This window comes from Clupea harengus, unplaced genomic scaffold (assembly GCF_900700415.2).
Source record: "Clupea harengus unplaced genomic scaffold, Ch_v2.0.2, whole genome shotgun sequence".
Classification (NCBI taxonomy): Eukaryota; Metazoa; Chordata; class Actinopteri; order Clupeiformes; family Clupeidae; genus Clupea; species Clupea harengus.
Window position 1 is genome coordinate 3,268 of NW_024880455.1, and position 21,686 is coordinate 24,953.

At 43.8% G+C, this 21,686-nt stretch overlaps 2 protein-coding genes across 2 annotated transcripts; both read left to right on the plus strand.

Moving 5' to 3' along the window:
• Positions 1–269: 269 nt before the first annotated feature.
• LOC122132187 (phosphatidylinositol 4-phosphate 5-kinase-like protein 1) lies at positions 270–5,638 on the plus strand. The gene is made up of 9 exons (XM_042707004.1): positions 270–464; positions 670–720; positions 835–986; positions 1,268–1,392; positions 1,602–1,636; positions 2,596–2,720; positions 3,105–3,217; positions 3,432–3,642; positions 4,244–5,638. Exons 1-9 carry the CDS (start codon positions 270–272, stop codon positions 4,689–4,691), a joined length of 1,455 nt encoding a protein of 484 aa, XP_042562938.1. The 3' UTR covers positions 4,692–5,638.
• Positions 5,639–8,780: 3,142 nt separating this feature from the next.
• Positions 8,781–21,649, plus strand: LOC122132186 (endophilin-B2-like). Its single transcript, XM_042707003.1, has 7 exons — positions 8,781–8,991; positions 10,089–10,230; positions 12,090–12,101; positions 16,223–16,351; positions 20,008–20,141; positions 20,347–20,439; positions 21,102–21,649. The coding sequence occupies exons 1-7, from the start codon at positions 8,929–8,931 to the stop codon at positions 21,204–21,206; spliced, it is 678 nt and encodes a 225-aa protein (XP_042562937.1). The 5' UTR covers positions 8,781–8,928; the 3' UTR covers positions 21,207–21,649.
• The last annotated feature ends 37 nt before the right edge of the window (positions 21,650–21,686 follow it).

Consider the following 21,686-nt stretch of genomic DNA (forward strand, 5'->3'; position numbering starts at 1 on the left):
TCCCTAGTCTGCTTGTATCTACATGTCATCATTTGACCGGTCCGCATCTATGGCGCATTCTGAAGTCCAGTAAGGGAATACCGTCTTTAGATACTGGTGTGCTCGATTTAGACTCCTAGTATTACCTGCCAAAAATGATTCTAATTAACTAAGAGACTGGGGCAAATCTGGTTTCGGTTTGGTGAAAAATAAACACACAACGTTTGACACGATTATTATAAGCGGGTGTTTTAGTGTCCATTCGTTTTAAAACTCCGACTGTTCCTCAGATGGAGAAGCCGAGGAAGCAAAAGCAACGGCGGTCAGGCACCGTCGGGAGGCGCCTGTGGTCTCGGCTCACGCGGCGCTGGAGACTGCTGGGTCTGTTCGAGATCGATGAGGAGCATGAGTTTTACAACCTGACTGTCATGATGAAAGAGGGCCTCTCCGCGATGTTGGAGCCCACTATCGACCAGCCGGAACAGGTTAGTTATGACTGCTAGAGGGACTGTGGCAGGAAACATAGGTGACGGTCATATATGCTTCTGCCTTCTACTCTCAGAAAGCAGTCAGGTGCATAGTCAGTGTACAGCCATCTTGCCATGCTATTAGCATGACACAAGTTGACTACTTTTTTAAATGAAAAAATGTGAAAATGCAAAAGAGATTTTTGTCTTCCTTCTTTGCTAGGATGAGCTGACAGCAGATGACTATACCAAGGAAGAGAGTCAGGTGCATGAGGTAGGCCCACATTTTTTCTCAATAACACACACAGACACACACACACACAGATTCATAAATCCACGCTTGTTTCCCTTTCATCCCCGACCATCCCTGCCTGGTTGTCCTCTGAAGGGGTTTGAGCTGCAGACGTATGCGGGTCCTGTGTTCGCCAGTCTCCGGCGGTCCCTGGACATCAGTGAGGGTGCCTACCAGACCTCCCTCTCCTCCGACTGCTACCTGCAGTTCATTAGCAACTCCAAGAGCAAGGCTGACTTCTTCCTCACGTGAATGCTCAGCACACACACTACACATGACCCTACTACATGATGCATGTATTCATTTACACACAAACACACACACTGCATAGATATACATAGATATATAGTGTGTGCACACACATACACAAAACATACACTATGATTCACTATTCCATGGGTTTAGTGTGAAATAACACTAGGACTGACACAGAGCCCAGCCAATTATTTATTGTTCAGTCATATGCATCATCTCAGTGTTTTGCTTCTCAGATTATTAAGTTTCAACTGTACCCACTGTACCCGAACAGGAATGATAAATGCTACTTCCTGAAGACCCAGAGTAAACGAGAAGCGAACTTCCTCCTGTCCAACCTGAAGGGATACATGGAGCATCTGGAGAAGTATCCCCACTCTCTGATGGTGCGCTTCCTTGGTGAGTAACACAAGCCTCTATGATCATTTCTCCCTCCATCAGACAGCAGCTGCTAGTGGAGAGCTGTGGTGGAGCTCTAGCTCTGGCTGGGCGTAGTATCTGCACCAGATTAAGTCTCGAGGCCATTACAGGGTCCAGAGCTGTTATTTGGAACATGATATTATCAGACCTGCAATCTGAATGAATGTGCACTCTGTGTTTTAATAAAGGTGTGCACCGGATCATTATTCATGGAGACATAAAGGTAACTGATCATCAAGTTCTTACGGCAAACCAGCCCTACTTTTCTCAAAGGATTTTGTTATGTGAGTACTTAGTAATGCAGCACACGTTGAGACGGTATTATAAAACTACACTTAACACTTATGGAGAGCAGGGATGTATTTAGTCATTTTGGGGGCCTAAGGCGAGGACAAGACTGGGGCCCTCAGCTGTACAGGGGTCTGCGATCAATATCAATATTAGCGTGTTATTGATTCTTTATTAGCCTGGCAAGGTTCCGTTACTAGCGTTACTTTACTCACAATGGCCAAACAGTAGAATGATAATTTATAGCAGCCGTAACTGCAAACTATTGATGATAAACACCGTGAGTAACAACTTCAACTGTAGCAGGGTAGAGAAAAGAGGAAAAAGATAAAGAAATGTGGAATAAATACAACACTCACACAAATGGGAGATTTGTCTCATATTCTCTCAGTGGCATGCTTCAGTATAGGCCTACTGGGCAGCGGGAGGTGCACCCTGCTCTTCTCACAGCGGGAGGTGCACCCTGCTCTTCTCACAGTAGCAGTAATATGGTTTTGAAAGGACTGTATCGGGTGCTTCTTCTTTACTCGCTCTCTTCACCTGTTTCTTTATCCTCATGCCTGAATCATATATTCATCAAGGGCAAGATTTTTTGACAGTTCAAACTTAAACGCACAAAGAGGGTCATATACCCCTCAGAGTCTGTAGTGATGTTAATGGCGTCAGTAGCTGCCGTGATAATTTGTGAAAAAGTGGAGGAAAAAAAACATAAGTTTATAAGGCATTATGTCGGGCCCTTGGTAACTTGGGGCCTAAGGCCTAATTGCCTACCTTTGCGTAATGGTGAATCCGCCTGTGAGTGAAAGTGAGAGACAGAAAAGTGGACACAGACTAAATAATTGATCATTGCCCTACCCTTGCACTACTGCTAAGTCTCTGTGTCTGTAGTATTAGAGGGAAGGGCCATGTCTGGATGCCGTTATCTTATTATCTATTTATGTTATCTTTTATGTTATCTGTCAGAAATACTTCATCGTGATGCAGAGCGTGTTCTACCCTGATGAGAGGATCACAACCAGGTGACGCTTGCGCTTATGCTTGTGTGCAGCTGACTGAGCTGTGATGTGTGTGTGTGTGTGTGTGTGTGTGTGTGTGTGTGTGTGTGTGTGTGAGTGTGCTTTCCTCGAGTATTTAGTGGAAATAACATTTTTGTTGTTACAGAAAAAAGAAACAGTCAGAAATATACTTTTGCGGTAATCGGCGGCTGTTTTCAATAGTTCATGTTGAAGTGTGTTTGATATATGCTTCATATATGTTTCATATTTGTCTAATTACAGCTACAGAATATTCTGTAATAATGTGTTTTGTGCGCCTGTGGTCTTGTGTGTGTTGTCCTGCATGATGTGTGTGATCTCGGGGGTGTGGCTGTTTTATCTAACCGAAGGCGTGTCTGTCTCGTGCAGATATGACGTAAAGGGCTGTGAGGTGGGCCGGTGGGCTAACCCCTCCCCCAAAGACGAGCAGCCCATTACGGTGCTGAAGGACATGAACTTTGAGGGGCAACACATCAACCTGGGTAAGAGGAAGAGGAGGAAGAGGAGGAGGAGGTGGAAGAGAAGGGCATGATACCACAGAGGATGTTGGTTGTAGCTGTAGTGTAAAATTTCATTTTGAATGTAAATGTAGCTAAGCAGAATGTAAATGAAAGTAGTAAAGTGCCAGTGTAACCCTACAGGTAAATGTAGCGAATCAGAATGAGAGCCCGCCCTCTGCTATCTTCCCATTGGCAGGTGAGCAGCGGTCCTGGTTGGTCCGTCAGGTGCAGATTGACACTGAGTTCCTGCACAGTCTGAATGTTCTGGACTACAGCATCCTGTTGGCCCACCAGCCTCTGCACATGGACGAGATCGACCAGAACCACGACCTGGCAACCCTGGTCCTCCGCACCACCGCGTACGTCCACCGTGTGTCTTATTGTGTTCAGATCTGTGGATATAGAGAGTGACCCTACTGATCCATATGTTTAGATCTGTGGATATAGAGAGTGACCCTACTGATCCATATGTTTAGATCTGTGGATATAGAGAGTGACCCTACTGATCCATATGTTTAGATCTGTGGATATAGAGAGTGACCCTACTGATCAATATGTTTAGATCTGTGGATATAGAGAGTGACCCTACTGATCAATATGTTTAGATCTGTGGATATAGAGAGTGACCCTACTGATCCAAATGTTTAGATCTGTGGATATAGAGAGTGACCCTACTGATCCATATGTTTAGATCTGTGGATATAGAGAGTGACCCTACTGATCCATATGTTTAGATCTGTGGATATAGAGAGTGACCCTACTGATCCATATGTTCAGATCTGTGGATATAGAGAGTGACCCTACTGATCCATATGTTTACATCTGTGGATATAGAGAGTGACCCTACTGATCCATATGTTTAGATCTGTGGATATAGAGAGTGACCCTACTGATCCATATGTTTAGATCTGTGGATATAGAGAGTGACCCTACTGATCCATATGTTTAGATCTGTGGATATAGAGAGTGACCCTACTGATCAATATGTTTAGATCTGTGGATATAGAGAGTGACCCTACTAATCCATATGTTTAGATCTGTGGATATAGAGAGTGATCTCACGGAGCAGGAGCCTCCAAAAGTTCCCGTGACGTTGGGGGAGGAGGACTCCGCCCTGCTGAAGTCGGACCCATCAGGCAGTCCAACCACAGCAGTGGATCCTGGAACCGGGATTCCTCTACAGGAACTTCCTCACCGACACTCCGCAGAACTCCAGGAGTTCCAGGTCCAGAATCGCAGGCTCCTGCCGGAGTTCAAGAACCCGGTGCACGTCGTCGACGGTCCGGAGCTGCGGTACTTTGTGGGCGTGGTGGACATTTTCACGGTGTACGGACTCAAGAAGCGTCTGGAGAACCTGTGGAAGAGGATTCGGTTCCCAGGCAGGGCGTTCTCCACGGTCAGCCCACCGGCGTACTCACATCGGTTCTGCCAGTGGGTACAGAACCACACTAAATAGCCAAGAAGAGGACGGGAAAGGGCAAAGGGCACAGGAAAGGGAGTATGATGCGAATATTGCGAAATTGATAGAAATATTGGTGGATGGATTTATAGATAAATAGGAAGATAGGAAGATAGATACGTAGATAGATAGATAGACAGATAGATAGATAGATAGATAGATGGATAGATAGATAGGTGAACAGATAGAAAAAGACACACTGCAATACGTACTGTACACTTCCCTGGCATAATCATGCAGTGTCACGGTTATATTATATCTATTTCATAATATCATGTAGTGTCATAGTTATATCATATCTATATCATGATAGCATGTAGTGTCATAGATATATTATATCTATATCATGATATCATATCATCTATATCATCATATTTATATCAGGATATCATGAAAAAAACATGAGTGAGATATCGTCTTACAGACACATGGACAGATATGGATGGATACACTTTTCTCTGTGCTCTTCTCAGGGTTGGATGGTTGGCTGAGGAACAGGAATGCCCTTAGCTGTCATGTGAAACAGCAATAGAATATGTTAGCTACCACAATGCATGTTTACAATTTTTATATTGCATTTCTGTGTGGAGAAACCATTCTGAACTGCAAACAGATATGCACTCTGATGCGGTGCTGGTCTCCATAAATAATGTTATTCTTACTTATTGTTTTTACTGATGAAATATTTTGATACAATATGTGTTGATTATATACTGTAATTTTATTGAAATCAATTTCCATATTTTAGTATTTAGATTATACATATACAAAGTAATGCAAACTTTTGTTGTAATTTTGATGATTATAAATAGTGTCTCAGGACACATAATAAAAAATGAAATAAATGCCTTATCTCGAGAAAACAAAAGGCTGATTTCAATCATAATATTTATGGGAAACTTGAAAATGAGTGTGTGGTTCATTTGATCAAAACTCATTTCGCTGTTATGACCGTCGGTGGAGCATCCATAACTGAACAGGCAGTCAAGGCATAAATATGTAATTGTTTTGTTTCCTGCAGTTACATCAGTGGAGCAGACAATATTGTTTTATTGTAGCCGAAGATGAGAGGTTGAACCTCCCCCCCCCCCCCCCCCCCCGCCCCCGCTTCAGTCAGCAGCTGCTCAAATAAAGCCTATTAGAATGACAGAGAATGGCTTTATAATGTTAATAAGACATCCAGTATAAGTAAGCAGTATAAGTAAGCAGAGGAAATTACCTTTTGTTTTCTCATGAAAACTGAGAATAATTACCTTAACGCTACAAAACGTGCTTTGTTATCTGGAGATAACCAAATAATTGGGTGAAAATGGGTAAAATTGGGGGAAAAGGCTACAGGTAGAAAATGGGGTGAAAAGCAACAGGTAGCAGGTGGTTTATGCATCTATGTGAAAAACTCACAGTGCACTGCCCCTGCCCCTGCCTCTGCCTCTGCCCCTGCCTCTGCCTCTGCCACTGCCCCTGCCTCGGCCTCTGCCTCTGCCTCTGCCCCTGCCTCTGCCTCTGCCTCTCCCTCTCCCTCTGCCCCTGCCCCTGCCCCTGCCTCTGCCTCTGCCTCTGCCTCTGCCTCTGCCTCTGCCTCTGCCTCTGCCTGCCTCTGTCTCTGATGATCTGACATACATGATTATTAAGTGCAGAGAGAGCTTACATGCTGCGTCGCTGCTGCAGTTTATGTATCACCGGATACAGATGCCACAGCAACATGAAACACCTCAGTGCCGTTATCAGTAAGAAACAGACATTACATCCAGACGGGTCCGTTTCTTTGGCAGGCTGCAACCTTCATACTGTGCTTCCAAGATTTTACCAAAATGTCTCATGCACCCCAAGGACACATACAACCTTGGATCAACTCTACACAAATTAGGCTGACGCCTACAAACCCACTCCACTCCCCTCCCCAGCCTGGCACAGTCTGACTGACCCGCCTGGCACAGTCTGACTTTTCACCTGAGATGTTTGCGCCACCCTGAGCAGGGTGAATGTACGGAAGGCAGCTGGCCCGGATGGAATACCTGGCCACGCGCCCAGAGCCTGTGCAGAGAAGCTGGCTGGGGTCTTCACAGACATTCTCACCAGCTGTATCTCAGTGTGGTCTAGCAACTGCTCCGCATCAGACCGTAAAGCACTCCAGCAGGTGGTGAAAGCTGCCCAACGGATCACTGGCACCCAGTTGCCCACCATTGGGAAGGGCGTAAAGCATTATCAATCAATTATGTATCCCACCCTAATCATGGCCTCTTCACCCCCCTCCCATCCAGCAGGCGTTACAGGAGCCTCCGCTCCCACACCAGTGGGCTCAGGAAGAGTTTCTCTCCCAAGGCTGAGACTCTGCTGAACTCCGCACCACAGCGCTAAGAATTACTGCACTCATTACTGCACTCATTCTTGCACAGGCTGAACCTCTCACCGTGTTCAGATAGCTCTAATGTATACTGTCTGTACATACAACCCTTAGTTGTTCAGATTACTATATGTACACTGTACATACAACCAACTGTATATTTTTTGTGTCTATCCTGTACATACCCTTATATATACACTCCCCTTTCCAACTCTGTCCACTTCACCTCTATGTACAACATATTTTATATACATATATTTATATACATAATATTATAATATATATAGTATAATATGAATCTGTAAACATGTTGCGCTCCACTGTCAAGAACACTGTAAAATATAGCATACTGTAAGATATAGGATCACTTACGCTATAGTACTTACTTATATCTGTGAATAATACTATTCTTTTGCCCTTCTGGTTAAGGCTAAACCTTGGTCGACTGTGTCAAATGCTTTTTTGCAGGTCGAGTAGAACTAGTTTACACATAGTCCCAGCATCAGTTTCCCTCCAAGCAGGGGCGCAGATAGCACTGGGGACGGGGGGGACATGTCCCCCCCAGATTCATAGTGACTCCGATCCGTCCCCACCACTCTCCCTAAGTAAGGCCACAATCATCAGTTAATAACTCTGCTGATTAGGCGATTAGGCGATGTTAGCGTCCCCCCCAGTTCAAAAATCCCATCTGCACCGCTGCCTCCAAGTAGTGTCAGACAGGAATGAGACACATGTCAGTCAGTTTTCCTCTGGTAAATCATTTTTGCAGATGTATTTTTAGATCTATTCCTCCTCCCCTCCGATGGACCATGTGGGTTACGTGTGGAGTAATAATGCTGGAGGCATCTCTTAGGAATCTGGCACTAATGCCCAGTAGACTTGTCAAGCTCATTTCATGTTTTTTTTTTTTTTTTACATTTAACAGGCAATGTATGGATTTATTTTTTTCAGGCAAGCTGATTAAAAAGCAGAGGCACACACACTGATTCTGTGTAGATGATTAAAACATCTTTTTTTGGATTTATTTTTTTCAGAGCAAGCTTATTAATAAAAACAGAGACACTATAAACGTGAAATTATGTGATATGCCTGCCATGGTCTAGAACTGTACAGTATTGATTCTAGTTAGTGTCTGGCTCATACAGTTGGGCTAAATCGATGTAGAAAATGCCCAAAATGTTAAAATATTCTAAGGAATCAGGAATACATGGAAACCCTTCTGTGTGTGCCCAACTAAACATAGGATGTGATCGGGAGACTCAATCATAATACTGCCCTTCATAGCACATGGTGAGTCTTTACATGTCCTTATCTGTAAATATGTGACATTTCAAAGACTAATGGACATTTGTTCAGACTAGTCTGTGCTGAACATTTCCCAGTTTGGCGATGAACCTTTACTTGAAAAAACGTAAAAAAATTAAAAAAACAAAACTACATTCTCAAGGCATTAGTGTGTCCAACCAGGAGTGTATTTCAAATGAGCACACAATTTTAAGTGGGTTTATAGTTCTATTTTCAAAAGAATGTGTTTGTATCATAAAGAAAATACATACACAAAATGTATGGTATAAATGTAAACAAATAATTTGATGTGAATTTGTGCGTTAGGGAATCTTCTTTGAGGGTCTCTGCCGAGGATAGGCTGCTGATTTCAAACTGCTAACTGAACGGCCTAAATTTGCGTACGTGGTTTACGGACTGTATGAAATACAAAAGGCTCCTTTAAACACAAGCCGAGTAAACGATTTCCGAGTGCATCGATGGCTCTGTGTGAACGACTGCTCTTTCGGTTGTGAGCACTGTTCCTCTGGCGTGATCGTAGTCGCCCGCCGCACTCCGAGACCCACTACAGATGCGCTGGAGACGCAGTTTGCTTTCGCTGACATCATGGATTTTAGTGTAAAGAAACTAGCCTCGGATGCGGGAGTATTTTTTTCTCGGGCTGTCCAGGTAAGCACTCCCGTGCCGCTTGCTGTGGTATCGCGACTAGCCAAACAGTTGGACCGAAAGTCAGTCTCTGAAATGAAACTGACAGCGACTACAAATATCCGAATGTAGCGGGATTCACTGCATCAGCGATCCCTTCAATATCACGTATTTTAAAGTCAAAACATTACACTTTATGTTTACATATTTTTTTGGCGTGACATGTCAACAGTTAGACCTGTGACTTTACCCTCGTAGATGTGTTGTGTGGGGCAAACAAGGGGTGTCATTAAAACAGAGCAAGCAGTGAAGTGGTCCATCTACTACCCCCAACCGCGGCTAACTCAGTCGTGATGTGATGATGCGCTATGGAAAGTCGCCCAGTGGGTGGTGCGCACCGTGGATTTAGGAGTCAACTCTACTCGCTCTTATCAACGAATGATTATCCAAGTAGAACTGATTATCGATCATGATCCTAAAAGTAGCCCACCTCCTCATTGTTTTAGAGCTTCAGTTAAAGATGATAAAGGGGAATATATGAGAGGTCTCGCTGTGGGCCGCTGTGATTCAGCTTTATGTGAATTTGGTCGACTCCTTGAAGCGTTTAGGAATTGTTCGTTCCTTCCTACATTCCACCCATGTAGAATGTCGGAATGCAGGTTTAGTTAGGTGAAAGGTTAGGAGGAAAAGTTAAGAGTTCCTGCTCATGTCAAGGTCCCATGATGCCATGGTAGACATTCCGACCACGCTGACACAAACACAGATGTCATTTTATTCCTCAAAGCAGGGTATCCCAGTAACTCACTGCCATAGCCTTTAAATACCAGATTACAATGCTGCGCTCTTCAATCGTAATCATTTTTTTTTTTTACATTTGTATCCTAGGCTACTACCCAAAGATTATTCATATAGGTTATTACACCGTTGGCATGATCGATACATTGATGTTTCTCTAAAGTATTGGCTTTAGAATTTCAGTGTGCTTTACATTATGGTTCATTCATTGTGCATAAATTAATTTATTGAGGATGAAAAAAAAGACTTGATGTGGTTCATGGCTGGGTGACTGATTGTGTAATGGTATTGATTACCTGCTCCCATCAGAAGTTCCTTTTGTGTAGTTCACACAGGAGAATCTAGGCCAGGCGGAGAAGACAGAGTTGGACGCGCACTTTGAAAACCTGCTGGCCAGAGCAGACTGCACCAAGAACTGGACAGAGAAAATCTTCAAACAGACAGAATATCTACTGCAGCCAAACCCAAGTGAGGACACACACACACACACAGACACACACAGACACACACACACAGACACACACACAGACACACACACAGACACACACACACACACACACACACACACACACACACACACACACACACACACACACACACACACCCTAACCAGCAGAAAAGGAGAAAAGTTCAGAACCAGTATCAGAAACACTTTATTGATCCCAGAGGGGAAATTGGTCATTGGTCATGTCAGAGTTGCTCACATTCTAGAATAGAAGCATAGAGATGTTATAAAGGAAGCTAATGAATATCAGTACAAAAATAAAAATATATATATGAGCATCATATTACAATATATAACAACGGTGTAGAAATAAAGATGAGAAATATGTATTATGCAGGTCTAGTAAGACTAGAACCATTAGTTGAAATGTACAGGATAAACAAATGCAGTATTAATGCAGTATAATTACACACCAGAGTACTGCACAGGATATCGATAGTCAATCTGTAAATCTTTGCCAGTCAGTACTGCACAGTTGACACTATAAATTATGAATAATGATGGGTTTAGGAAGCTGCTGACGGGGGTAAAATGAGGCCAAGGGCCAGTCAATTGACTCAGAGTGTGTGACATTATGAGGGGGGGCAGTCTATAGCCTCAGTGTTTGACACCATGAGGGGGGAGTTGAGAGGTCTGATGGCCACAGGCAGAAGGGATTAGCTTAGTCACTCCGTGGTCCATCTCGGTAGAATGAGTCTTGCACGGAATGTACAACTGTGCTGGACCAATCACATCATGTGGGTGTTTTCATATAATTAGCCTCAGCTAAATGAATAATATTTGGGGAAATGGAAAGTCACTATAAACACTCTGTTGTACTTTTTGGGGAAATGTAATTTATTTGTATGGGTAAATAATAATGATTTTACATACTGTTTATTATTGAACAAGCGCACTCATTACAGATCACATTTGAATTTGTAATCCCCAGACTGAAGTGAACGCTGTGTGTTAAGTGTTGTATGTTATTCCTCACCAACAGTGTCATGTATGTGATCTATATGTGTAGAATGTCCGTGTATTATATACATGTGTAGGATCTCAGTGTATGTTTATGTGTTAATAATATGTGTTAATAATAATATATGATTATTGATTTTCAAATAACAGGCAGGGGTTTGGCAATTATTTAATGTCATTAGAGAGTGACCATAGAGTACAAATGTTTGAGCTAGTTCTCATAAACTAGTACTATGAGACTACGAGACGAGCAGAACGTTTTCAGTACAATAATACTAGTACTGCATCATATTGCTTGACCATCTTGCTTTGCAGAATTTCTGTTTCTGTCATCTTTGTGTACAAAATGACGCTTTAGGTGTTTCCATAGTACACTAACCTGTATTATACAAAATATTTTTAGCCCGTTTGTAAGTATATATACAAACATGTGAAGATGTGATCCAACTGTATCAATTTATGGAGCCAATTTCAGGATGCTGTGTTATATATCGTATTATAGATATCAGAAATACGTGGGAGGCTTATGAGACTTTGTAAGGTTATTTCAGAAGAAGGCCATATGACAAAGCCAGACAATTCAAAGGGTTATTTCACAAAGCAAGATTTCTATGTTAGCCAGATAACTGTGCTCAGTAAAACCTGAAAACCTCCGTATATGCACCACAGTGCCTTTTGGGTTTCACTCAGTGAAGTTACCCAGGTAACAGGAGTTACTGCTTTGTTGAATAGCCCCTGTAGGATTATTATGGGATGCCGTATAAGATACTGTGAGCAGATGCTAACCGCTCTGCCTCAGGGTTGTGTGTTTCGCATAGAACACTGAGCTGTAATGTGTTTCTCTAATTCCCCCATGCTACAGTCGATCACACTGGTAAGTAACTCAGTTCTTCACCGTGTGCCTTGCCCAGGTGAGGGGTTCACCCAACCCGAGCACCCTGTTCATGTGGTCAGCATACCGTACCTGTGTGTTGGATGCAGCCAGATGGATGTTAGACTGTTAGAACTGTTAGTTGGTCACTGGTTAAGTGGAGCCGTATGTATAAACCTTCCCCAACATCATTCAGTTCACCTTAAGACTAAGGTATGTCTTAGTTCTATGTTTGAGTGTGACTTTACTATAAAGGTTGTGAGTGGAAATAGGCATGATCTCTTATACATATCTGCTGATGGAGATAATTACCAAACACTGTTAATGACTTTAGAATATATGAATCAAGGGCCTTGTTTTAATAATTATCTTATATGCCTTTCTTTCAACAGGTTCCTATATGAATCAAGGCCCTTGATTCATATATTCTAAAGTCATTAACAGTGTTTGGTAATTATCTCCATCATCTGCTGTGAAGCTGTCTGTATTAGGTTATATATTGGCGAGATATTCACCAGACTCTTGGTGTAGTATCTGATACTGATACACCTTTTAGGTTTGGCGTTTTGTGCCGGGGATGTGTTTTCCTGGCGCAAGGAACAACAATGTACTATGTAGGCATTGTTGGATTTGTTCAAGGTTGTAGTCTAGAAGAAATATGTGGTACGGATATACTCTCTCTTCACAGTAAATGGCTAATTGTGTTTGATTGCACTATGGCACGTACATCACTTTATACCTTCTTGTTGTTTGCTTTCATTTCAGTTTCTTCCGACGCAAGGGAAGAGACATTAACAAGTTTCTGTGTTGTGAAAGTATTGAGTTCTTACCAGGAAAATGGAAATAGATGAAGTCAGCCTTTAAAGAGGACGGTCTATTATGCTCATTTTCAGTGTTCATCATTTTATTTTAGGGGTCTATTAGAATAGATTTACATGCTTCAATGTTCCAATGTTCCTTATACTCTACATCTCTGTTCACCCTCTGTCTGAAACGCTCTTAATTTCAATTTAGGAGTGATCATGAACCTAGAGAGACCTAGTTAGACATCATGTGTCCCAATGAGCCCAGTGTGCTCCGATTGGTCAGCTAATAAGGATTGTGTCACGAGATTGCATCATCTTGTACAAAGGAAAAGGGCTGGAATTTCAACAAGGTGTTTCAGGCAGTGTATGGGCGTGTACTTTGGGCTTTGTAGCTTTGCAGACCATTTAACCACACTAAAGGAAAGGAAAAACCGGAAAAGCATAAAAGGTCCTCTTTAATGGGGAGAATGTATGACTGAATTCTCAGATTGATCCATATTGACCTCTTTATTGTTGTCTATGTCCAACTGACTAGTGGAACTTATTTATCTTCTTTCTCTCATTTATCTCCTTTCCTTGTCTTTTCTTTTTTTGCCCTGTCTCTCTAGGTTCATAATCACTCCTAAATTGAAATTTAAGACTTCAATTTAAAACTTTATACATACGGCCCCTGAACTTGTTAAAAAAAAGTTGTGTCAATACCGCACACTGGTGCATTCACACGCAGGTGATTGAGAGGCCTCAGTGCATTGGTGGAAATGTATTTGGGCAAGATGGCATAGAAGACCTTTTTGTTTCAACTGTAAATCTTTGCCATGGTTTGTGTTAATCAAGCCTGTTCTTTGTATTCTCTTTACCATGGGTACTGGTGTCTGGAAGTGTTGGACCTTACCCACTGCAGTGGTGTTCCTTCCAATAATCTCAGTTAATTTCGTCAGTTTGTCACCTAACAAACCAAATGAGAGAGGGACAAACCTACAACACTGTACATTCTTCAGTGACCTGCAGGATTATTTGAAGAAACACAGTTTCAAAATGCCACTTGTGTTTTGACTTGCTAAATGTGAAATTGCAGCCATTACATTTAACCGTGTCTCTCGGGAGCCAGATGGCACGCATGCTAAGACTCCATTTTGGCTCCAGGCCCTCCTGCTTTGATGAATCATGGTCGTAACGACACAATCCCGAGGGGGATGAGGTAGATGACTGATCAGGTGGTTGGGCTCTGTGCCTGTGTCTGCCTGTGCTGGCACAGGAGACTGGGAGCACACAGGGGGACTGTGCTGGCACAGGGGACAGGGGACTGTGCTCCCTGTGGCCTGGTCTGGCCAGCACAGAGGCTGTGAGGGCAGCTGGTGTTGACATCTCACCTATCAACCCATGGACTGGAAAAGACAGAGCTGCAGACTCTAGAATACATCCGGCCCTGATCCGGCCCTGATCTGGCCCTGAACTGGCCCTGATCTGGCCCTGAACTGGCCCTGAACTGGCCCTGAACTGGCCCTGAACTGGTCATGATGTGCCTCTGATCCAGCTCTTATCCAGCCGATCTGTGCAGGATAAGGTCTGGATCTGCCACCATCTCCGAGGCCACGCTGGTTGTGTGTTTTGTTATTGTGTGATGACGTCATCACACAAGACCTCTCTAAAGTTTCATCTGTGATCCATAGCAGTGTGTGGCCCCTTTATATTAAGTGTCATTTGCTACCATGTACTTAATATTAATAAACACAATATTATTTATTTTGTTAGTATATTAATGTGTAATAGAATGCCCTTGAAGTTTGATTTAGTAACATACACTATATACCTACCTTAGAAGCACATAGCATTATGTAGTAGTAATGTAAGTACAAAGTAATAAGCACACTTAACATGAAGTGGGAGCCAGTGTTTCATTTTTTGTTGACATTTGTGAGGAAAAAGGATGTTTGTCTTGTGGTTGATGCAGATCGAAAGCGCTGAATCCGGAGTATGTTCCATATGCTTCGTTACTGCACTTTAATGGAATAAAGACAGATTGCTGCGCCAACCACAAGACAAACATCCTTTTTATTTCATAGTTTATTTGAACAGTTACTTGAGGTTTTGTATGGTCTTGTGAGCACAGGTTTTGTTACTGTTTGCAGAGAGATAGTTGATTTGACACTGTTGATTTAGGGGGAGACGTTATAGGGAGGCTCGCAGCGGACTGTAGGGCTTCTGTGGGGACACACCTGAGCCTGTGATTCAGTATACTGAGAGAACCCCAGCTTTTTGAAGGACTCTAGAAGAAAAAAAAAAATTCTCTAGAATTTGTTTTTAGAGTTTAAGTAACCAGAAGCATATTTTGTGACTGATTTTACTTTGATATCCAGGCCATTCATGCTTTGTCTTGAGTTTGTTTACCATTACACGTCTACGTCGTCTCACATTGGCCTGACGGGACAGTATCGGGTCACTCTGTCCTCTAGACTATATGACGTCATCACATTACACTCTCCTTGTTGCCACACAATGTTTATTCAGTTCTTTGTTGCTTTCTATTTTTCATTGACTTTGATAAATTAGGTAATATTTACCCTGAAAGACGGCATGGAAAATCTCAGGTCATTTTCCATTATGACGCAACAGACAACGTAGCTCAGATCACACAGCAACTAACTATGGAGTGGATGTGGCCCTGATCTGTCCCTGGTCTGGCTCTGATCTGGCCCTGGTCTGGTCCTGGTCTGACCCTGGTCTGGCCCTGATCTGGCACCGGTGGCTGTAGCCAGATTCATCCCAAGGTCTGCTCCCATCGGGTATGTTTAGTGTATCTACCCAGCTGAGTGCATCCTTGGAGGACAGACAGTAGTTGACCTTTAGTGTCTCCACCATAACAGAGAGCATCCTTAGAGAGACCCTATTAGTTGACCTTAGTGTCTCCACCATAACAGAGAGCATCCTTAGAGAGACCCTATTAGTTGACCTTAGTGTCTCCACCATAACAGAGAGCATCCTTAGAGAGACCCTATTAGTTGAGTCACGCCTGCTCCCTGTGCCAGGCTGTTCCATTAGTTACCATAAGTTACAGGTTGATTAGTGTCATCATAGTGGCTGTGTTTTATTCTGTGTGTTTATATGGTGTGTGTGTGTGTGTGTGTGTTTGTTTGTGTCAACTCTAATTTTTTTCTCAGTTGTGTCATCATCTCTCTGTTTAACCATCCCCACTCTCTATCTCTCTCTGCTCTCTCTCTCTCTCTCTCTCTCTCCCTCTCTCTCTCTCTCTCTCTCTCTCTCTCTCTCTGCTCTCTGCTCTCTCTGCTCCCCTGATGGTGTTTTCTGTCTCTCTGCCAGGTGCCAGGATCGAGGAGTTCTTCTACGAGAAGCTCGATAGGAAGATCCCGTCCAGGCCCACCAACGCAGAGCTGCTGGGCCAGTACATGCAGGAGGCAGCCAAGGACTTTGGGCCTGGAACCCCCTACGGTCAGTCAACCTTAGTTAACCCTAACCCTAACCCCGGGCATTTCAACAATATCTGCTCACTATTTCACTATCACTGTTACGCTTGGACAATGCAACTGGACTACATCGGGCAATAACGTAGTATTTTTCGATTCAGTTCAATACAATTAGTTCTGATTCATTTAATTCACATCGCGTCAAGGCCTTTAACAGAACCCAAGACCGGAGCCTTTTAGAGAGAGCACCCTGGCATCACGAATTCTAGCTTGCATCAGATGTTAGGCAAGACAAGTTTACTCTGTCATGACTCATGAGCTTTTCACAAATATCTGCTTTGTATTTCATCACTGTGAATACCAGCGCTTCACACATATCTGCCCAGTATTTCATCACCACGGCGAACTCCGACCTTTCACCTTTGACCTTTTCAGACTGATCACTATGTTGTTTATTCTCTGCTCTGCCCGCTGAACACTCCCGACATCAACGATGATTCGGAGTTCTCTCAACTCAGTTCAGCATTCCTCGGGGTGCATGTCACTGATAGCTGCTAGTTGCGACAGTTTGATTTGTGAAAGCATAGAGCTTTCGAGTGACTTCCCTGCAGTGTGTATAGCTTGGAACATACCATAGACATTTGATAGAAGTTCGTGCTTTGGAGATGAGCTGTTTTTGGCTAACAGGATGCGGAATAAGATGTGGCTGTGGATGAAAAACACTGTCATTTCAGAAGCTGTTTTCCTAGATCTGTGTAGTCAGTGATGCGGCTCATTGGTTGTTTCGCTTTGAAGAAGAAGCCCTGGGAGACTGAGTCCAACCCAATAATTAGATTTTCAGTAGAAATCCATCCCTCCTGATGAGCCCAGCTTGGTCCCTCAAACATTCGTCCCGACACCACGGGTCCGGAGGATTCGATTATTATCAGCCGGGGCAGTCCACTTTCTCACTGATACGGGTTTAAACTGACCCACTGAGTATAACAGCTCTAGCTGTAGAGACAGTAGGAACAAATTAAACTGTCAGGAACTGCTATGGATCAATACATCCACAGACAATCAACACTAAACTGACCCCGCAAGGCCATTCTTAATCACACTTGTGCCTTTGAAACACACATGCATATGCATATGCATACACACACACACACACACACACACACACACACACACACACACACACACACACACACACACACACACACACACACACACACACACCATCTTCCCCTCAAAATGTTCTATTTGCAGCAGTGTCCAGGGTGAATTGTTGATGTAGAGAATTTTCTCCTGAGTTGATCCCAGTGTGAGTGTGTGTGTGTGTGTCTGTGTGTGTCCCCTGCGGCCTGTCTCCTCTCCTCCGCCTCCTCTTCAGACAAATCACTGCTGTCTCCTTCATGCTCTGCCACTGGGATCAATAGTTCTCGATTAGGGGTCACATGCTCCTCTGGGCATCGATTAGGGGTCACATGGTCCTCTGGGCAGCTGGGGCTGTTTGGGTCACTGGCTGAAGGATGACCGAGAGGAACTAAGATGGTGGTAGCCACGACTACCAGAGGGTCTGTCCTTTTGAGTTTGGTACTCAAGTGGAGACCTGCAGATTGTAAATTCTTGTAAAATATTGTAATCGTATATAATCTCTTTTCTTCACTAGAATCAGTGGCAGCGATTACCAGAGATTTCAAGGTTTTGAGTTTGGGGTTTTGCATCCGGGTGGAGACCTACAGATAGTAACTCTTAGATATATAATCTGTTTTCTGTACTAGAATCAGTGGCAGTGAATCCCAAAGGTTTGGATTTTGTTTTTTAGTTTTGCATCCAAGTGGAAACCAACAGATGGTAACTCTTATGTATACAATCTGTTTTCTTTCCCTGAATCAGAGGCTGTGATTCCCAGAGGTTTTAGGGTTTTGAGTTTGGGGTTTTCTATCCAAGTGGAGACCTACAGATGGTAACGCTAATGTATACAGTCTGTTTCCTTTCCCTGAATCACAGGCTGAGCGCTACAGTGGGTTTGGGCTTTTGGGAGTTTTTTGTAGTGATGGTGGACGCTACCTCTCACGTATGTAAAGAACAGACAGTAGTTGATCTTAATGTCCTCCTCAACAACAGAGACAGATGTGTAGAAGTATTGTGCTCATAACTGGTTTGCTTTACCTGATCAGTATACCACACTAGTGTCCGTTTTGGGTTTTGCAACAGTGGTGCTGATACCAGCTATGGGTTTCTCTCAGAAGATGGGCGTCACTGACAGGATACATTCTGTTATCTGAATCTGCGTCACTGGTTATGGAAAACAAAAAAAGATTTGCACCCTAAAGTATATCACCAGTTTGTTCATTTCTAGGCAGTGGTTTGCCAACATGTTTTAGACTTTAACTTTTAGCCTATAGTGAGCTACTAGCTGGTCTGTTTCATTCTTGGCCATACTATTTGCAGAGTGCCATACAGGGTGGAGACGGGAGACAGCCTCCAGAGCGCTATCTGTGTTTGTCCCCGGTGAGGGATGCACATCAGATCAGGAGCTTTTCTGCTCCAGTCCTCTGTGCCGTCAGACTAAAGTGCATCCTGCATCTATTAGTGCCCCATTAGGGGCCTTTAGCTCAGTGGAGGCTTTTAGTGGTGTGGTGTGGTGTGGTGTGGTGTGGTGTGGTGTGGTGTGTAGTGTGGTGTTGTGTGGTGTGGTGTGGTGTGGTGTGGTGTAGTGTGTAGTGTAGTCCAATGGAAAAGTTCAGGGAAGACCAATACTGTCCAAATCACAACTCCTTTACACGATTGTACTATGTAAATGTTACAGTATACCTTATCATTTTCCTGGCAGCTTTAGGGTGAGTGTTAGGGTCAGTTTTAGGATCAGTGTTAGGATCAGTCTTAGGGTCAGTGTTAAGGGTTAGTGTTAGGATCAGTCTTAGGCTTAGGGTTTCCTGGAAGCTATTTCATTCCTTGTCATACACTCATCTCACACACAGACCGTTAGAACATTCCTTAGTGAATTATGTAATATTCTCTTGTTTAATAACATTTCATTGCTAATTCCCCTCTCAAGATGAAGCTCTAGCATCTAGACTCCACACGCTGGGCTCTGAGAAGCCATTTGTTTGCGGTTGTGTGGAAACTGCTGCTTTGAGACCATTGACATCCCACTCGGCAGTAAAAACGAGGCAGTGTGTTGTTAAGTGTTGATTGGATGGACAGAACAGACGTCCCCAGGCTGGTTGGCAGCAGCCGTTCTGCCCATGGGTGTCCTTGTGTGTGTGTGTTTGTGTGTTTGTGTGTGTCTGTGTGTGTGCGTTTGTGTGGGGGGGATTAGTTCCCCCTCCCTCACCAACTCATCTTGTGAATCTGGCTGATCATCCTATCCTCCCATGCCTTCCTATCCTGCCTACACCAGGAAGCTGTGTTCACCCAAATTGAACCGCCTGCAATCCAGTGGGCTCCACTACTCAGAGTGTTGAGTGTAGATGCACTGTTCAGATGGAATGTTGATCCAGAATGTTGAGTGTGGATCCAGAATGTGGAATGTGGATGGCAGTGGGAATGTGGATCCCAATGTGTTACTGTGTGAAGCCGAATGAGGCCGAGTGTAAATGTTTTGTATGTAGCTGGCAGTCTTCATCATATATTGTTCATCCTCTTCCTCTTCCTCTCTGTCCTGTTTGTTGTCATGGCGATGCCCTGAAGGAAGTACGCTGATCAAGGTGGGGGAGTGTCAGCAGCGACTGGGTGGAGCCGAGCGAGAGTTCCTGCAGACGAGCGCCATCAGCTTCCTCGCGCCACTCCGCAACTTCCTGGAGGGAGACTGGAGGACCATATCAGTGAGTCTGACCACACACACACACACACACACACACACACACACACACACACACACACACACCCCCACACACACCCACACACACACACACACACACACACACACACACACAACCACACACACACACACACACACACACACACACGCACGCACAGGCGTCCCTCTCCCTGATGTTTCACCTCTCTGTCTGACCTTGTTCCCTCCAGAAAGAGCGGCGTCTGCTGGAGAACCGGCGTCTGGACCTGGACGCGAGTAAAGCCCGTGTAAAGAAGGCCAAAGCGGCCGAGGCCAAGGCAGCGGTGAGTCCGCGCCGACCAGACACACCAGATGGGCTTCATCATATCAACCAGACACACCAGATGGGCTTCATACGGCCTCGTTTATCTAGTTAGGCTAATAGTTGAGCCATTAGGAATATCCAATCATGTCTGATCGCATGGCTCACTTGTGTATTAGCAGAAGTTATTTAACTGGCTTCAAATGTGTGTTTTTTGTTTTACTTGCTGGTGAAGATTTCTGCCCCACCAGCTATAGCTGTTTCTCCACCAGGTTCATATGTAAAGATCCATAACAGAGGGCTTTAATAGCACACCCTTTTAGTCTGTCTCTATTGGCCGGTGTGTCATGGCCTCCAGCCAGGCCGTATTTCAGATCCTTGGCTTTAGGAAGCCTAAGGTCTGACTCAAAGTCCTAGACCTCGGCGTTAGGCCATGTAGAGGCTTGTAGGGAGTTGTTGGCCATCTCAAAAGTCTCTCTTATAGAGATTCTCATGCCTTGAGCAGACATGCTGGCTGTGTTTAGAAGTTACGACTTTGTGCAGTTTTACATGTAAGGCTTAGGCTTTCTGTAGAGCGTTTTATTCACAGCTGGAGACTGACTATGTGATAGTGTGTGCTTGTGTATGTCAGCAGTGTGTTTGCGTGGGATGTGTTAACACGTGTTTCTGATCTAACTTTTGCAGTATGAGGGAGAAGTGAGTATCATTGTACACAACACTCAAATATCAGTCACGTATAGTTTGCCATGTCTGTTTTTTTTTTTTTTGGCGGATGGAGTTGTTTTCTAACATTCTGCACACATTCCATTTGCATGGTTTAGAGGTAGCCATCATACGAGTGTGAACTATAGAAGTAGAAATCATGTCATGTTAGTACATCCTACCCTATTCTTTAAAAATGCACAAATGCACTTTTCCCTAAATGTGCTCTACACAGTACGTGTTTTGAACAGATGGCTTATAGAACACTAAGGCTGCAGTTGTTGCCTCGTTTCCACGGTGACAAGCTGAATCTAATTTTCAAATTGGTTCAGTTGCCTCGTGCCAGCCGTGGGAGGGTTAATAACATACGCTGACTTGTTCATGTGACCACTTAAAAAAGTAATTAAGAATGTGACTGGTGTCCCTCAAAGTTCTAGAAGAGAATATTCTGTGATGATCACATCATGTTGCCATGGGAACTAGAGGTCATACCCATGGACAGCGGTGTCAGAGTGGGGAAACTTTATAACCAGGACCCTCAAAGGGGTCCGATAATTTGGGCCCAAA